The sequence below is a fragment of the Solea solea genome, chromosome 14 (genome assembly GCF_958295425.1).
Source record: "Solea solea chromosome 14, fSolSol10.1, whole genome shotgun sequence".
NCBI classification, from domain to species: domain Eukaryota; kingdom Metazoa; phylum Chordata; class Actinopteri; order Pleuronectiformes; family Soleidae; genus Solea; species Solea solea.
In genome coordinates, this window is record NC_081147.1 from 12,079,332 (window position 1) to 12,097,070 (window position 17,739).

The window sequence follows — 17,739 nt, forward strand, 5'->3', positions numbered from 1 at the left end:
TTTTAAGTTTTCGCCCTCCTTTGTGTCCCATTCTTCATACCTCCACTTAATCCCTGCTTTCATTATCTTTTTCTTCTTTACTCACTTTCAACTTTAACAGTGCTTCCACAAACACCCCACCCACCCGCGCTCCCTTTTCCCCCTCCTGAGATACATTACAGTTTTGTGAATACAGATCAGACGATTACAATAATCCGTCTATAGATGTCGAGCCTGTGCCGGTGGCAATACAGGCTGGCACACATGTTACAAAAGTTGGCAGCGAGTCAGTATTGTTCCTGTGTTCCTGTGATTTTTATTCCCTGGCTTTCAACTCAGCATGAGACTCTGCTCTTGTTTTTAGTGTTTTATTGTTTTTATTCTCTTAATATCTTTATTGTTTTTTTGTTTTAACATTTTTGTTGTTTTATTGTTTTTATTGTTTTAGTATTTTTATTGTTTTACTTTTTGTTTTATTTCTTGTACAGCACTTTGTCTCAGCTACGGCTGCTTAAAGCGCTTTATAAATAACGTTGAGTTGAGAGTTGAGTTGATCTCCCAGGATCAAATTTACAGTGAATAAAGTCATCTATTTCAGACCAGTTGTCTGGCAAATGGGTGAGCCCTGGTACTGCACATAATACCTGCAGTGTTGACACACTCTGGCGCTATAACTAGGCTGTGTTGACACAGACGTTTACAGCATTGAAGACAATTTCTTTCTCAAAGAAATTCTGAGCTTGTCATAACATGGCCGGTTGCATGCATGAGCTGAATTTTAGTCTTAGAACTATTGTGCATTTTGACTGTGTAATAGGTTCCTTTTGTCGACACCATTTGGAAACACTTAAGTCACTGACCTGCTCATTTGTTGCTCGAGTGGAATTTCTAAACAAACCTATATGAATAGGCCTTTTGTAACAGAGCGCTTTTGTTGAGGTGCTTCACCTTTTACATCACTTTTATGTACTTCACAGCAGTGGGGGCAAAGAAGGAGATGCAGCCATTAATGTGTGGTTTACAAGCTAAAGCTTGTTAAATGTCCTTTTTGTAAAAAAAAACAACTTTTTATGAGTTTTTCAGTTTATGTTACTTTTTGTGTTACATTAATTAATGGTTTATCGTCATCCTTTAGCTAATCCTACCCTGCTGTATATGTTTTGAACGAAAGTTTCGCCTGCAGTCCGTTGTTTCTTTGACTGGGTTTGACAGTTTAAAATGTAAATCATTCACTTTATTTGAGCTGATTTTGTGTAAGTTTGCCTTTATATCACATGCTTCCAGCCACTTTCGAATAGTGTATTCAAAACTTTTGAATAGTGTATGATTCAGCATATATACAGCAACAAACAGGTCATTTATTTTGTACACCGCGTTCCAAATTATTATGCAAATGATATGTTTCTCTGATTTTCCTAAATAATCTATGAGGGTGGGAGGCAGTTCACAGTTCGTCAGGCTATTCTGACATCCTGCAAAGAATTCAAGCAGAAAGTCTCACAAGTCTCACAAAAACTCACAAGTTCAATGGATGCAAGAATTGTGAAGCTGCTATCAAATAAGGAGTCCTTTTTTAAAATGTAACTTGACCTGCTAAGATGTTTTTGATTGAAATAGCTTTTGATTTCAGTAACTATGCTGCAAATCCAACAAATGACCATTTTCAGTTCTTTACAACCTTTAAAACTATCTGAAACTCTGTTGTGCGTAATCATTTGGAACAGTGTATTTTATTGTATTTTATTTTTGAAAAAAAATACTGTTATCATTGGGAAGTTTGTTCAATAACACAACAACGCTTGATGACTCGAAAATGATGCGAGAAAAATATCATTTGCATAATAATTTGGAACACGGTGTAGAAAGAAGGTTTTCCTTTCCTCCTTCTTTCCTTCCTATCTTCCTTCCTTCCTTCATTCATTCATTCATTCATTTCTGATCCTTGTCTCTAAATGGAGACAACTGTGGATCTATTTTTACATCAACAAGGATGCTTGAATGTACACGCACACACACACACACACTTGCGTGCATGCTTCAGTCATCAGCTTTTCATAGTGATGACAGCGAACGGTGCCAAGTCTCGCTGGCATTCCTGCGCCACATTCTTAATGGAACACACACGCGTACATTCACGAAAACATAAACGTACACATACACACACATAGAACTGGGTAATCGTAAGTGATAACAAGCGCTGTATCCTGTTTTGACAGGTTTCTTTCATGTGTTCTTACTCACTGCGTACACTGCGCTCTCTGTTGGCATCTGAATTATGTCTAATAAGAGCTACCTGGTTAAAATACTGCTGTTTTGGTTGGATTAACTACTTATAGTTCATTATAATTTCATAAGTTATAAGTTATTTTCATTACAGAGGTTTTTGTTTTTCTGTTTGCAGACATTTAACAGCCGTGTTTCATGCTGATCTGTTTTGCTGGAATTACATTTTTGTTAGTGCACCCAATTATTTCATCTTTGTTTATTTCTTGCTTTTATCAGATCAAGCTTCTTCCCAAGAATGTTGTTAACTGACATTTAATCAAAAACAGTATATTCTGTGTATTCTGTCATAGGTTTATAGCAGGGAACTTAAACTTAACCTTTTGCTTTTGACCTCCCAAATCCAATTAGTTTATCTTTGAGTGCCAGTGAACCAAATTTTAAGGAATTCCATCACAGCATTATCACTTTCGGCAGGATGGACTACCTGAAAACATTATGCTTCCAGCTACTGCTATGGCACAAAACCTTTTTCTCAATTTATCGGGTCATATTTTATTTTTTTATTTTATTTATTGTGATTTCTATCTTAACATTACCATCACACTGCTTATCACCTTGATTTCTGTATTTCTATTTGTGTGCGTCATTCTTTCCATCTCACAAGATGTGAGATGGAACAGGATTTCCCCTTTATTTTACAGTCCTGTCGGTTTAGAAACATATTTCAAAGCACATCCCCCTTTGAAAGGAAATCATCCGTTCATTTGTAATGGTTTTAGTGGAGGAGTGGCTTCATTTCAAATATTAGCCTGTAGATTAGACACATGTTGACTGTGGCTCAACTCGGGTCTTGACTCAGCTGGTGGGCCCCAATCCTGTGTTGTCTGTCTTTTTTCTTGTGGAAAGTGAGAATATACACGAGGACATTTACTGTACATGTTTTATCAGGCTGTAGAGTGGTGCATCCAGACGGGGACAAGAAACGAAAGCAGTGTTATGAGAACCATCTGAGAAATGTTCAACATATTTGACACCTCTAATAGTTTATAAACCAGACAATGCCATGGAGGCAAGTTTAGGCAATCAGTGTGTTTTATGTCCGCGACGGTGGCTCAGTGATAGAACGAGTTGTCTTTCAATTTGAAGGTTGTGGGTTCCCGGCTCTGCTAGTCTACATGCCCATGTGACCCTGGGCAAGACACTTAAACCCACGTTGCTCCTGACGGCTGTGCAGGCAGCATGTGAATGGGTATGAAAGATGAGTGATAGAAAAATGTGTGTGAGTGAATGGGTGAATGGCAAAACTGTAGTGTAAAGCCATCATAAATCTTAAATGGTCAAATAAATGCAGACCATTTATTTTTTCAGGCTTCTTGTACCGTCAGTGGAGGCGGGACTTCCGGTACAAGGAAAGGTTTGTTTAGAAATTCCACTTGGACAACAAATGAGCAGGTCAGTGACTTATGTCTTTCCAAATGGTGTCGACGTTTTGTTTGACCCTGTGTGGCTCCTGTAGAAACATGGCGTGTCGCTGCTGAGGACGACTTTGCGGTAGCGGCCCGTGACCCTGTTATTATAAATGGCTTATTCAAACGCTATGAAGATTATACAATAATTACTATACAGCGATTACATAACACAGGTGTTCCTTATATGGATAGTGAATTCGATTTTTGCTCATATATCCCCAGGAATACTACGACATGTACCTTTAACACAAAACTACTTTAGACAAACGTTGTATAATAGAATGTCAAGAATTATGAAATTTCTCTCAATTGTCAGAAATCCCAGTGGTGGTGCTCGTGGTAAAGTGTAGAAAAACTTCAACTTATCAGATACCAGAGCCACATTTTTACACATGTATTGATTCATCTGGTGCAGATCAAGAGAAATCTTATGTGTTACAATTTATTCACATGATAAATGACTTGACAGAGAAAGTCTGTTGATCTTTCATGGTCACCACATTGACATAAAAGACTAATCCATAATTACTTATCATGAGATTGCATTCCTAACGTTTTATGAACAGCAGATACATTTAACAGTTTTAGCATTTGAATTCATGCTAAAATCAGTCACTGTGACTTTCTCAATGTTTTAGATATAAATGATAATTTGCTGCTTTCATTGAAAGACTCTTAACAGGGGAGCGATATCTTCTCCCAGTAGCAGTAGATGCAGACATCGGCAGTAACTCGGTGAAGAGTTACAAGCTCAGTCAAATGAACATTTAGACAGACAGACCCTCATGAACACATGCCACAAGCATTGCAGAAAACTGTAAAAGAGACAAAAATGGAAGCTGCTCAAATGGCAGTATATGAGCACCTATAGCACTTTAGCACTGTAGAATAGAACATCAAATGACACTTTTCATAGATTTCACATGGAAACTCCAGAAACCAACATTTGCCTCTAAGTGCATATGAATAACACTGTGGTGCAATATCTGTGACGACAAGTCAAACACGTGTCATTCCAGGTTTCTACCTAATCTATCGCAGATACATGGTTGCGTGTTCTCATGGGTTTCCTCCTCCTCCTCTGTTTTTCTTCTTTATGTTTTGCTGCTCTCAGGTCCATTTTTGCTCTCCAGTACTGTATATAGATAGTTCATGGCAGCTGTCTCGATTTGTCAGCAGCAATGAGAACAGACACAGAGCAAACTCAGACCTGTGTGTCTCTCGTCTATTTCTCTCTGGTGCGTGTCACGCACTTTCTGTGTTCTGTCTTTCAAAGAGCCAAGATTCCATCAGTGGATGGACCATAAAACACTTATGTTCTCCATTTGCACTATTCTATGTTTTTATTATTTAAAAAAAAAAAATAGTCATATTTTAAAAGAGGAATGTTGTGCGGATTGACTTTTATGTCAAACATAAAATGATAAAAAAAAATTCAGCTCAGAGCAAAGTAAGATATATGGTGTTTTTGCATGTATCTATCCTCCCTGCAGGTGAAATCCATTCAGAAAGAGTCCCTTTACACCACATCCTCTTCATTTTTCACAGGATTTAAAGAGTTGTTTTTTATCCTGCCATAAAAACAACTCAGTAGATCAGTTATGCAAACAACCTTTTATGATCCACTGTTGTGTTTTTGTTGTGAAGCAACATCTTGTGGGCATGTGAGGCAGAAGGTTCCAATATGACATTATTTACGTTTATGTGACAAGGCCCTCTACTGGCCGTGATTATAAAACACGTCAGGACAACACTGGGATGAAATTAAGGTTGATGATTATAGGTTGAAAAATGATAATTGTAATTTAATATGGTAGACTACTTTTTATCCGGTGTCTTAATGTACCTTAATGTAACCTTAACACCGGAGTTCTTGTGGAGTTCTTATTTTATTCTAATTTATATTATGATGATAGTTTATTTTATTCTCGCCATTGTGTGCGTGGGTTTTCTCCGGATTCTCCGGTTTCCTCCCACAGTTCAAAAACATGTAGATGTGGGTATTAGGCAAATTGGACACTCTAAATTGACTGTAGGTGGGAGTGTGAGAGTGGATGGTTGTTTGTTGATTATTATCACCTGTGTCTGTAGTTTAAGGATGCATGTGCTCTAACAATTTAAATCTCATTATTAGAGTCTGATGATCATCACGTACCCTAGAGCCAACATTTATCCATCATACAGTGTCTGTGGGTTAGGGTCAGGGGTTACAGAATGTGTTTGTTCTTATCCAAGGAGAGAATAACAGCTGATTGGGTGTCATGAAATACTTTATATACCTGGATGCACTTATGAACCTTAAGATGAGATATAGCGATTGCTACGTGTTTTCATAAAATTCTCCTGGGGGAAATAACAGGCAGGGTTCTTTAGATGTGGGGAAAAGTATTCTGTCCTGCTTGCTACAACAGGTTTCTCTTTGTTTCATAAAGCTTAGTGTTACTCGCACCTATGGTATCCCTTGAAAGTGTTAGGTTTTTGTGTTAGATATATTCTCTAGTACATTTTATATCTCTTAGCGTCTGCAGGGCCTCAGGAAATGCAACAGGATCTGCATTTGGTTTTATGGAGAGAATATTAAAAACATGAGACTATCTTCAGATATGCATATTTTAATTCTCAGCATTAAACAGACTAGATTATATTGAGAAGTGTTTTTTTTCTTTCCAGGAGTCTGTTGACAGGAGTCTGCTCTTTCTTCACCTCTCTGCTGACATTTGAGCACTTCATATCACAGTTCTGTTTTTTTTAACTAGGAAAGCTGCCTATTTATAAATTTGTCATTCAACAGAAACAGAATGAGGTGTCAGTTTGCCAGCACATCCATTCTGTTCTCCTGAACAGTACACTTTATAAACTGCTCTAAATCACATCTGTCTTGCTCTGCATCAACGCTTCACTCCCCATGACAGAGCTGGCAAACTGCACACAAATGAAGGGATCGTTTTTGGCAATGGTTTGCATGACAACTCTCACACTTTTACAGCGCATCTATCTATCTCTGGACAGACTCTTGTGACGCTTGTGCATTTATAATATTTAATCGATTATTTATAATGAGAGTGGTTTGAAAAGTACTATATTCTCAGCCTGCAGAGGTCACATATAGATGAATCCTGTCTCTGTTGGCAAAATTTAAACAGTTGAAGTTTTTCCATTGAACATTCCATTGTTTCTTTTAGCATCACTCCTATCTATGGATTATTGTGGTTGTTATAATATTTTTATTTTTCTCCCCAGTTCATTCCAGACAAAGCAAATTATTCTTCATTCACAGTAATGCCCTAGAATCACCTAGAATCCAAATGTTGTTGATATAGCTCAAGTGGATACTGTTATAGTCTGTCTTCCATCAGGTCATCTGGTCAAGCAGCATGTTATTATCATGCATGCGGTTAGATTTAAATCTTAGCCAACACCTATAGCAGTCATAGCAAGTATGCAAAGGAGGAAATGAGGATCTGGTATGTCTGCTACATGGTAGGCTGGAGGACTTGATATGTCATAGAGTCACTATGCTAATATAGAAATGAATCCTGAACTGGATGAAATGAACATTTAACCAATATTGTGTTAGAGAAACAACAAAAATTCAGATGCTTTGTGCAACAAACCTGTAACATTAAAGTGCACATATGTAAATGTACATGAGTAGCTCCAAATATTATCTTGATGTGGAAAAAAATTGTAGCAAATTGCAATTGCTAAGCATCAAATGGCGCGCACACAAAGTCGGACGGTGATGAAAGAGGAGCTTGACTTATTGACAAGATGGCCTTGTGGAAGTAGTTAGCATTTGGAATATGGAGTTCTTGTGAACTTTGGGAGAATGAACTTGTATCATCATGAAAGAGATGATCTACAGCATATATGACACTCATCAATCGACGTCTTCACTGTGTCTTTATAGAAGAAAGGAAAATCTTTTATTCAGTTGTAGACGGGTCCCCCTCACTCTTGCTGGTAGGTGGCGGTCTCCTTACTGGGGACCTGGACGAAAAGGTCTGCCTGGGATGGTTCCTGATCCTGGAGACGCTTGACTTTTGTCTCTCTCTCTTTCTCTCCTGCCCCTCTCCCTCCATCATATAAATTACATGGGACTATGTGTGTGTTTTTAACCCTTTTGCTTGTTTATATTTTAAATAATAATCTTAATTTTTTTTTAAAGGAGGAGCTGCACCTGAGACAGTAGAAAGGTACATGCTGGAAAGCTAAATTCATATTCACCATACCTGATACAGGAGGCCAAGAAGAGGAACTTAAAGGTAAGAACTATTTTGTTGCTTTATTACTGACTCACTTAATCTCTGGATTTAAGGAAGATGTGAGATGACAGACTGTGTCACTGGTGTATGAATGCACTTATGTCTGCACATGCCCGTGCTATGCATGTTGTGTTTGAAATGTTAAGTAAATCTTACACCAAAGCCAACTAAAGCCATCTCGATTCGTGAAAGTGCCTGAAGGTTTGAATGGGGACATGGTTGGTTGTTTACCTTCACATGCTGGACTGAGGATAGTGTGTCCCATGCTCACCTGCAGTTGAACACACTTTGTGCTGTACCTATAATATCACAAATACTGTACATCATAAATCATACATAAAGCATTCAATCCAGAGAAAGGTTGCCATTTAGCTGCAAGCAGAGCAGCATGGAGGTGAGTCAAGGTCGGTGAGAAAGAAAGAAAGCAGTAACTCCGACATACATTAAACGTGAAACAGCCGACGAGCCAACACACATTCCGTGGAGGAGTGTTGCTCTGTGAATTACAATCCATGCCAGCGTCTTTATCACACACTCGCTCTCTTTCACACACATGCAGAAACGAAATTCCATGTTTGCAGTAACTTCAGAAAGAAGCATGTTTTGAAAACAAGGCAGAGCAACCTTTGCAGCTTCTATTCGACCCCCATGTCAATAATACAGTATTCCCATGGCTCTGTTGTACTTGCAGCATCACTCCCAGTAGCCCTTATGGTGGAATGTAAATGCAAATGTATCATCAAAGCATTATACTCTACAGACAGACAGGGAATCAGCAGAATGTGGGTGGTGAAAAAGGTTGACGTTAACTTTAAATGTTATATATAAAGTAATAATGTCGCACATACACAACTATAGATCTGTAGCTTTTTTCAATTTTATAAATGAAACCCTCACACCCTCTTGTCTAGCCTGTATACATAAGGATTTGCTCATAGGCATGTCGGGCACATCTGATATGACTCTCTCTGACTCACACACACAATAGGTATGTGTGTGTGTGTATTAAATCCTCTGGATGAAAGGTAACATGTCTGTTTTGTGTTGTCCACCTTTCACCTTCTTTTCACTGCCACGTGTATAAGGTCTGGTTTCCATTATTTTATGATCTGGAAAATTCTGTAAGGTCTATGGAAAAATCTCCAGCAATATCTTGTTCACAGGTTTGAACCAACAGGTGTTGCTTTTCAAGAATTTGTGGCATAATTTTTTACTGGATTCAAAATTTTTTGAGGTCCTGATGCATCCGAGACTGTAATTATAGATAATAAGACGCTGCAGAGGTGTGCTATTACTCTTCTCGTGAGTGTCTAGTGCAGAGGTCTGCAACTAAAACTGCAGACTAAACTGTAAGGAGAAAGGTGAGGAGAAAGGTGAGGAGCCAGTGCAGGAGGTGAGCTGGGACGACAAAGGGATGACCTTGCTCTTCAGCCCCCCTGCAGTGGCACCCTGTAGCTTCAAAAGAAGATTTTTGTATTTCAAAGTGAACACCTTACATAGAGATCAAGGTGATAAATAAATGTGTTTTAATATTTCATCAACCAAAAATCTGCATCACAAATAATGGAAGCACAAAAATAGGTCTGTGTTTAATTACGAAATAGGCCTCCAGTGTATTTTTTTGTAGTTTTATTTTTTGTAGTTCTTAAATTTCACAAATGTTATAAAACTTTATACATGATGGCATCTAAAATAGTTTTTGGGTTAAATCAGTTTAACGGCTCCAGATGAATTATATTTGGGTGGAGAGGGATCAAAAATGGCTCTTCTGATACTAAAGAGTTTTTTTATTTTATTTTTTTTATTGTTAAATAAGAGCAATATCTAGTAGGGCAACCCCTAAAGGGAGATATTGAAAAAAGAAGACCAACATAGTAATATTCATTGACATCTTGCCACATTTGTGTCCTGCAGGACATCGTCACAACAGGACACCAAATAAAATGCTTGAAGTTTAAATTATTGTTTGAAATTTTAAGGATCATCTGAATATATCTGAATAGGTCCAATTTTGAGTTATTTGAATACAGGCTGAATATTTGAATAAAAAGATGTTGTGAACATTACTAAGATCTTATGATATCTTTTATTTACTGAAGATTTCCACAGTTTATTGTTTAATGATTTAGTAATACCAACAGACTGCTTCATATGGATAAGGGGAGAACTGTCACTTGTGTATGTTTTGATTCACTGTCGTTTGTATGACTGTAGGTGTGAATGTGAGAGTGGATGGTTGTTTGTCTGTATGGGCCCTGTGAAAGCACAGTGCTGCCTGTGCTTTCTTAAAATGTCGGTATTATGACTCGATAAGGGAGTTGTACTTCCGCACCAGTGGGAGGCAGTAATGCCTGGAACGTGGCGACTCTGCCGGTAAGTAAAGAAGAAGAAAACAGACGGCACTGTTTTTACTATGGCGGGTTTCTGCTAAGTGCAGAAAAATGCGAGTCTTTTAGCTTTAAGCGCACAATTTTTCAAAGGAAGGAAAGCCAGAGGATACTTTTACACAATGAGCAACAGAACATCTTATTTTTATGACCCAGACGTGGGTAACTTTCATTACGGTGAGTTTGGCGGTCGTAGTGAACAGGCCTACAAAGGGAATGATGCTAATATAAGCTAGCTACATTCTAGCCACTTCAGGGTTGTGTTTTACTTTTACATGAAATATTCAGTGCATCTCGGTGCGCTATATAAAGTTTAAACTTTACAATACCGCCTTATATTTACAGCGTAATGTATGTGTATACATGTTAGAGTAGCGGTTTGCTTAGCCTGCTAACTTGACGCTTCATGCTCTCAATTGCATTGACATGTATTATAATGTATAATGATTCCTGTGCATATTATCTCTAGTCAGATGCTGTAACGTTAAAAAAATACACACGAAAAACTGAAGCGCTAAAGTTGATTGTGCATGTAACACTGTAATACTGTTATTGCAAGTGTATGAACCATATATAGCGTATTCTTTCTGTGGAGTATTTTCTAGTGTCTGTGATTTTTCAGCTTCTTAAATGTGAATATGTTCTGGTTTCTTTGCTCCACATAACAAATAAATCATTCGCAATAAATCATTTTTGGTTTGTGGACATTTGATAACATCATCTTTTCCAGGTTTTCTTGACATTTTCTGATTACTCTGTTTGTCAGGAGTCAACTATAATGACAAATATATGGGCAAAAAGCTCTATTTCTCTGCTTTCCAGGATGGTAACAGAAGGGTTAAAGTCCCTGTAATACACACACACAAAATGCATTTGTGTAACTGTATAGTAACTGTGAATGTCTGCCAGGTTCGGGTCACCCTATGAAACCTCACCGCTTGTCTCTGACACACAGTCTGGTGCTTCACTATGGACTCTACAAGAAGATGATGGTGAGCAGTTCAGTATATACATTTTAGAGGAAGCATTCAGAGAGTTCAAATATCTGCCGAAGAATGCTACATTTCAACATATCTCAATGCTTACGTCACCATCAAAATCTAATAACTCATTCCTTGTGCAATGACAAAGTTTCATCTAAATCCATTCTTTACTTGTAGAGTTATGCTCTAAAATGTTTTTGTTTTTTGTCTCTACTTGTTTTCAGATGTTTAAGCCATATAAAGCATCTCAGCATGACATGTGTAGGTTCCACTCGGAAGACTACATAGACTTTCTGCAGAAGGTCAGCCCCAACAACATGCAGGGCTTCACAAAATGCCTCAACACATTTAATGTGGGAGACGACTGGTGAGTACTAGTGATTCTCATGAAAAATGGTTTGTTTAAAAGAAATATCAATGTCTTGAATTGTCACAGATACATCAGTATATTGCATTGTCGTCTTATATCCCCTGGCTTCATCATCTGCTTCAGGGCATTTAATTTCCTCCACGATATTTTAATGTAAAACCTTCAATCAGTTTTATTTATGTAATTAACCCTTTAGAACATTAGCATCCACAGAAATATCCAGTTTATTACTAGTTACTGAGAAGAGAACTGACAAAAACATGACCAAAACTCTTCCTGTCCCAGTCCTGTGTTTCCAGGTCTTTTTGAATTCTGCTCCAGATACACAGGAGCCTCTTTACAGGGAGCCACCCAGCTCAACCACAAGGTAAGAGATTCAATGCAAAACAGCTTTTGATTCTGCCACTGTGAAAATCAAAGATTTAAAAAAAAAGATTGTGAAGCATTGATTAAGTACAGTTTTGTCATTATTTCTGCTGCAGCCACCTCAACTTCCTCTGCTCCTTTGAAAGTTTGCTAGTTAAAAATGTTGGTGTGAATGTGGACACAGCAGCAACATGGCTGTGGTACGACCAATGCAGTGTGACATTTGGCTGATGATGATTTTTGCCTGTCTTTTCCAGATCTGTGACATTGCCATCAATTGGGCCGGAGGTTTGCATCATGCCAAAAAATTTGAGGTAAGAATAGCATCCTGTAAAATGGTGTTAGTCCTCTCTGCCATCTGTCTCTCTGTCTTAAATAACGATCTTTGTTCTATGTTTGTAGGCGTCCGGCTTTTGCTATGTCAATGACATTGTCATCAGTATATTGGAGCTACTCAAGTAAGAACACTCTTCTGGATGAAGGCATGATAATCTTCTTGAATTTTATTCTCACTGTACAACTATCTTACACTCTGTATTTGTGTGTGTGTGTGTGTGACAGATACCACCCAAGGGTTTTGTACGTAGACATAGACATTCACCATGGTGACGGCGTCCAGGAAGCCTTTTACCTGACAGACCGTGTCATGACTGTGTCCTTCCACAAATATGGAAACTACTTTTTTCCAGGAACAGGTATAAGCTGTTTTAAGCGTCTAAGACAGGGGTTGCCAACTGGCTAGACAATGTCCTATACAGACCCTGATCTGTGTTCTGTAAATTATTAAAGAATTTTTATTTTTGACTTCTTCTGACTTCTATTTTAAGAGTCGCAGCTTTTCTAGACTTCACGGCACTGGTTTAGCACACGAGGAAACTCGTAGACCAATTGCATTGGAGTTAGATCACCCCATGTGACGCTACTCAGCCAATCAAATGTGTGCATTCCACAAGCGAAACATTGCGACTCTGAATACAGACCATCCTGACTGACGGCAAAGTAAGTTAGTGATACAGAGAGAAAAGACAGAGATAAGTGAACAGTACAGGAAAAGAACACTGAGGCGAGTGAGCTGGAGACGGGGAGAGAAGAGAGTGAGCCGGAGATGGGCAGAGAAGAGAGGAAGGAGAGTGAGCTGGAGACAGGGTGAGGAGGGAGAGTGAGACAGGCAGAGAAGAGAGGAAGGAGAGTGAGCTGGGGAAAGCAAAATAAATGCACATGGCACTTTCTAAAAAGAGAAAGGTGAACATATACTCAGAGACCATTGCACTTATTAAAATTAGCAATGTGAAACGCCATTATTGATGGAGGTGTTTTATTTATGTGTTTGTAATGTTTTTGAATTTTTGTATTTTATTTGACTTGACAGTCAGTTGTCAATTACATGCAGACATTGATACGACTAGGCGACTTCAGTATATATCACACTAAAACTAAATCATAACGCAAGTTAAGCATTATGATGTTGCGGACCTTTGAATATTAGTTGGTTCCCCCTGCTCTAAGCTTAAGTCATACAAGTTATTTTTTTCTCTTAAACTTAAAAAGAATATCTGTTAACATAGTTTGTGCTTGTGTTATGCGAAGGTGACATGTATGAGGCGGGAGCAGAGAGCGGCCGGTACTACTGCCTCAATGTTCCTCTCAGAGATGGCATCGATGACCAGAGTGAGTTTACTAAATTACTAACACAATAATAGCAGTTCTGCCTGTTGGTCACAGTATGAACTACATTCTACTGCTCTGTGGCCTTTTCAGGTTACAGACAGCTGTTCCAGCCACTTATTAAACAGGTGGTGGATTTCTACCAGCCAACCTGCATCGTTCTACAGGTCAGTGCACAATATGGACCTGATGCAATAATATTCTTTTGGTAAAATTAATAATTTATTAGCAGAATCTTAGTGAACATATTTTTAATGTGTTTTCAGTGTGGAGCAGATTCTCTGGGCTGTGACAGATTGGGCTGCTTCAACCTCAGTATACGAGGACACGGGTGAGTGTCTTGTTTCTAAACTCTGTTAAACACATTATGGTTTTCATGACTGAAACAAGAAAAGTATTACTTTTTTTAAGCATGAGATGAAAACATTTAATTTTATTATTCTTTATAAACCTTATACCGTCTGACTGTTCATTATGTGTAACTATCATGTGTACTTTTGTCAGTACGTTCTGTCTGGGCTCATGTTAACAGCCAAGTCAGACTAATAATAGTGGGCTTTTTGTAACCTGTGCATGTGTGTGGTTTTGTGTCGTGCAGCGAGTGTGTGGAGTTTGTAAAGAGCTTTAGGATTCCTCTGCTGGTCCTGGGAGGAGGAGGATACACTGTGAGGAACGTGGCTCGCTGCTGGTAAGTCTGATACACAGACCGGAGACATGAAAGTTCCCATTAATCCCATTAGTCGAAGCCAGTGGTGGCCCGTCCATAGAGGGCGCTAGGGCACCGCCCCACCAGTCTCACATGCAGAAGAATTAGATCATCTAGAATAATTTATAAAAACATGGAAAATATAAGTAAAGGAGCTACACATTATACAGTCTGTGACTACCATGTGTAATCTGCAAGTGTAGTTTAAAAAACGTTTTCTCGCTCATTTACAACGAGTGACGTATTTCCGGTTCCTTCAGGGCGTGCACATCTTTACCGTAGACTCTCTTGCTATAGTGACGCATGCACACAGGCACACCTTTGCAATGCAAAATTTAGCGCCCAAAGACTGCCCACAGCCGAGCGGACTGGCCCAGATAACTGGATATAAACATGTTACTACTGGGAGTCTGGGACATGCTCTTGTGCGCAGCTGCAGATCTGTCAGTGTGGACACGCAGCTTCTCCACAGCAGGTGATGACTGAGTCCATCATGTCTTTATAAACTAGTTTGAAACACCATACTGTCACAGCAAGAGACAACACTCTGTGTGTCTCTCTCGGCTCCAAACAGAGCGTCATGTCTGATCTCTAATTGATCGCGTCAGCTTTAATTCTTTTAATTAAAACTCAAAAAAGTTTTTATCACCAGCTGCCACTGGTTGAAGCTCTTTTGATTCTGCATAATTGTGTTGAAAAACAACTTTGGAGGCAGTTGTTGCATATATTGGCTTCTACAGCAACCATTAGAGATGAAAGTGCTTAACACCCACACACCAGAAATGACAGCGAGTCAGTCTTGACAACAGCCTGCTAATTGCAATTTTCCTGACAAATATTGTGATTGTGATTTAAAATTTGTGACAGTATTCACTGTGTTTAGGATCGAGCTTGACTGCTTTAGAACATCAAATATTAACCACTTTAGACTCTAAGTCAGTGTTTCCCAACCCTTGTCCTTAGGGAACACTGCCCTGCATGTTTTAGATGTTTCCCTGATTCAGACGGTCAGCTCATCAACAAGCTCTGCAGAAGCCTGGTAATGAGCTGTTCATCTGAATCAGGTGTGTTGGAGCAGGGCAACATCTAAAACATGCAGGGTTGGGAAACACTGCTCTAATCTCTCAAGAATGGTCACTTAAAGTAGGAGTTATGTGTTTTAAATTGGGACTTTGATTTTGATTAATTGTCCAGCCTTTTCACAAAATGTAGAATCAAGTGTGCTGGTCAGAATCAACCCTCTATCTTACCTTGATATTTTGTTGTGCAATTTCGGTTGTATCATGACAATAAATATGATTTCTTTTCAGTTCCTTTCATCCCCTCTAGTAGAATGTGGAATTTCTATTGGGTGTTAAAAGATTGACAATTGCAAAATTGGTACTGGTGATGTGTTATCACAACATCAACGCTGTTAAACAGGATTAAAATGGACATCTTAATACACAGTTACAGGCCATAGGATTTCATTTATTATTATTTTTATTAGTTGATTTCTGTGCTGTTGTGTTGTAGGACTTTTGAGACGTCCCTGTTAGTGGATGAATCCATCAGCGATGAGCTGCCTTATAGCGGTGAGTTGTACTTAAATAAATCTGTATGTTACATGTTGTATACATCAAGCTATGCTACACCTCACTTTGTAGTGTGAGTTAGCAGTGATTTTATTTTATTTTTTTCTCCCCATGCTCCTCCAGAGTATTTTGAATACTTTGCTCCAGACTTCACATTGCATCCTGATGTCAGCACCAGGATAGAAAACCAGAACTCCAGACAGGTAAAGTGACATCACTCTCTAGAGATGTGGTATTGGTATTCAATGCTGATTGGTGTTTGTTGGGTTTGAAGATGTGAGGATACTGCTGTAGCACCTCAGCTGTGCAGTTGTATGAACTGTGTTTGTGTGTGTGTGTGTGTGTGTGTGTGTTTGTGCAGTATATGGAGCAGATCCGCCACACTGTGTTTGAGAATTTGAAGATGTTGAACCATGCACCCAGCGTCCAGATTCACGACGTTCCCTCTGACATACTGAGCTACGAACGAATCGATGAGCAGGACCCTGAAGAGAGGGGGCCGGAGGAAAACTACACCAGGTCAGTGTTCCTGCATGGGACTGAAAATGAGTGCAGTGTTTTGCAGCATTACTTCAGTATTTTAAATCTTCTAACCGTCTCTCATTGTTATCACTTCCACAGACCAGAGGCAGCAAATGAGTTTTATGACGGCGAACATGACAACGACAAAGAGAGTGATGTAGAAATTTGACCCGAAAGAATGGAGAGAAATGGAGTTTGCTTGCTGTCTTGTGTTTGTCTCACCTGCAGTCGTCAAGCATCATGTAAAAAAAAAAAAAACAATCTTTTAAGGAAAAACATAAAGACCTTAAGGCATTTTCTCTCTTTCTGACACGGCTGCCTCCTCATAACAAACTGTCAGGTTTGCAGCTGAGTCTGTTTTCAGACACATTTTCTTTATGGTTTGAATCGACTCACACAGAAGTCTATGTTTTCATATTTACAGACACAGAAAAATGCAGCTGCGTTATTTCCATTCATATAAATAGAGGTTTCAGGTTAAGATGCTGTTTCAAAGTGGACCAACAAAGATTTTATAATGTCTTTTTTTCCACTTGTAATCACTGAGATGCTTTGGAAATGGGGAAAATATCAATGACATCACTTTTTTTTTACTATTTTGGTCAACTTCATGTAAATTCCAAGCAGCATTAAATTTTCAATAGACAATGAAAGCATTGAACACATATTGACCAGTAGAGATGTTTCACGAGTAATGAGGTGTCATTTTACTCCGATTCTCATCTGGGAACTACTATGATTTTGTTTTAAGCACTATTCATTTACCTTTTAGCTCTGAACTGTCAACCCCTCATAGAGAATGGCATTTTTCACCACTTTGGCACAGATTTGGATTTCTATAGGTGAACAATGGTAAATGAGGTGACTGACTTGGATCGAATACAAACAGCAACTACTACCTTTCATTCTTTTCTCTGCTCATTTGTGTATATATATGTATGAATGTTTGTACTGTGAGTGCGTGTTTATAATGTAGAAGAGGAATAGAGGTGACGTGGCTGGTAGTTTGGCAGGGAAGTTGTTTGTACACAAGGAGGTAGTTGTCTTCAAATACCAGTGACAGTCAGACTATGTTTGATGCTGTTGTACAAACACTTGGTACCATCTCACACCTCCGGTCCTCTTTTAGCCAAAAACAGAACTAATGTGATTTTTGATATTGTTGTCTCCAAACCTTTTTTTTTAATTATTTTTTTTATAAATAAAAAAACACAAAATAACCATTCA

General features: G+C 38.6%; 1 protein-coding gene across 2 annotated transcripts; it reads left to right on the forward strand.

Moving 5' to 3' along the window:
• The first annotated feature begins 10,289 nt into the window (after positions 1 to 10,289).
• Positions 10,290 to 17,739, forward strand: hdac3 (histone deacetylase 3). 2 transcript variants are annotated; one of them, XM_058650494.1, is made up of 15 exons: positions 10,290 to 10,312; positions 11,236 to 11,318; positions 11,534 to 11,676; positions 11,965 to 12,046; positions 12,303 to 12,359; positions 12,448 to 12,503; positions 12,607 to 12,740; positions 13,633 to 13,713; positions 13,804 to 13,877; positions 13,977 to 14,041; positions 14,309 to 14,398; positions 15,932 to 15,990; positions 16,114 to 16,193; positions 16,352 to 16,509; positions 16,612 to 17,739. In XM_058650494.1, exons 2-15 carry the CDS (start codon positions 11,250 to 11,252, stop codon positions 16,679 to 16,681), a joined length of 1,218 nt encoding a protein of 405 aa, XP_058506477.1. In that variant the 5' UTR covers positions 10,290 to 10,312; positions 11,236 to 11,249; the 3' UTR covers positions 16,682 to 17,739. The 2 variants fall into 2 exon arrangements, with proteins under 2 accessions (XP_058506477.1, XP_058506476.1); XM_058650493.1 differs by lacking the exon at positions 10,290 to 10,312 and adding an exon at positions 10,326 to 10,503.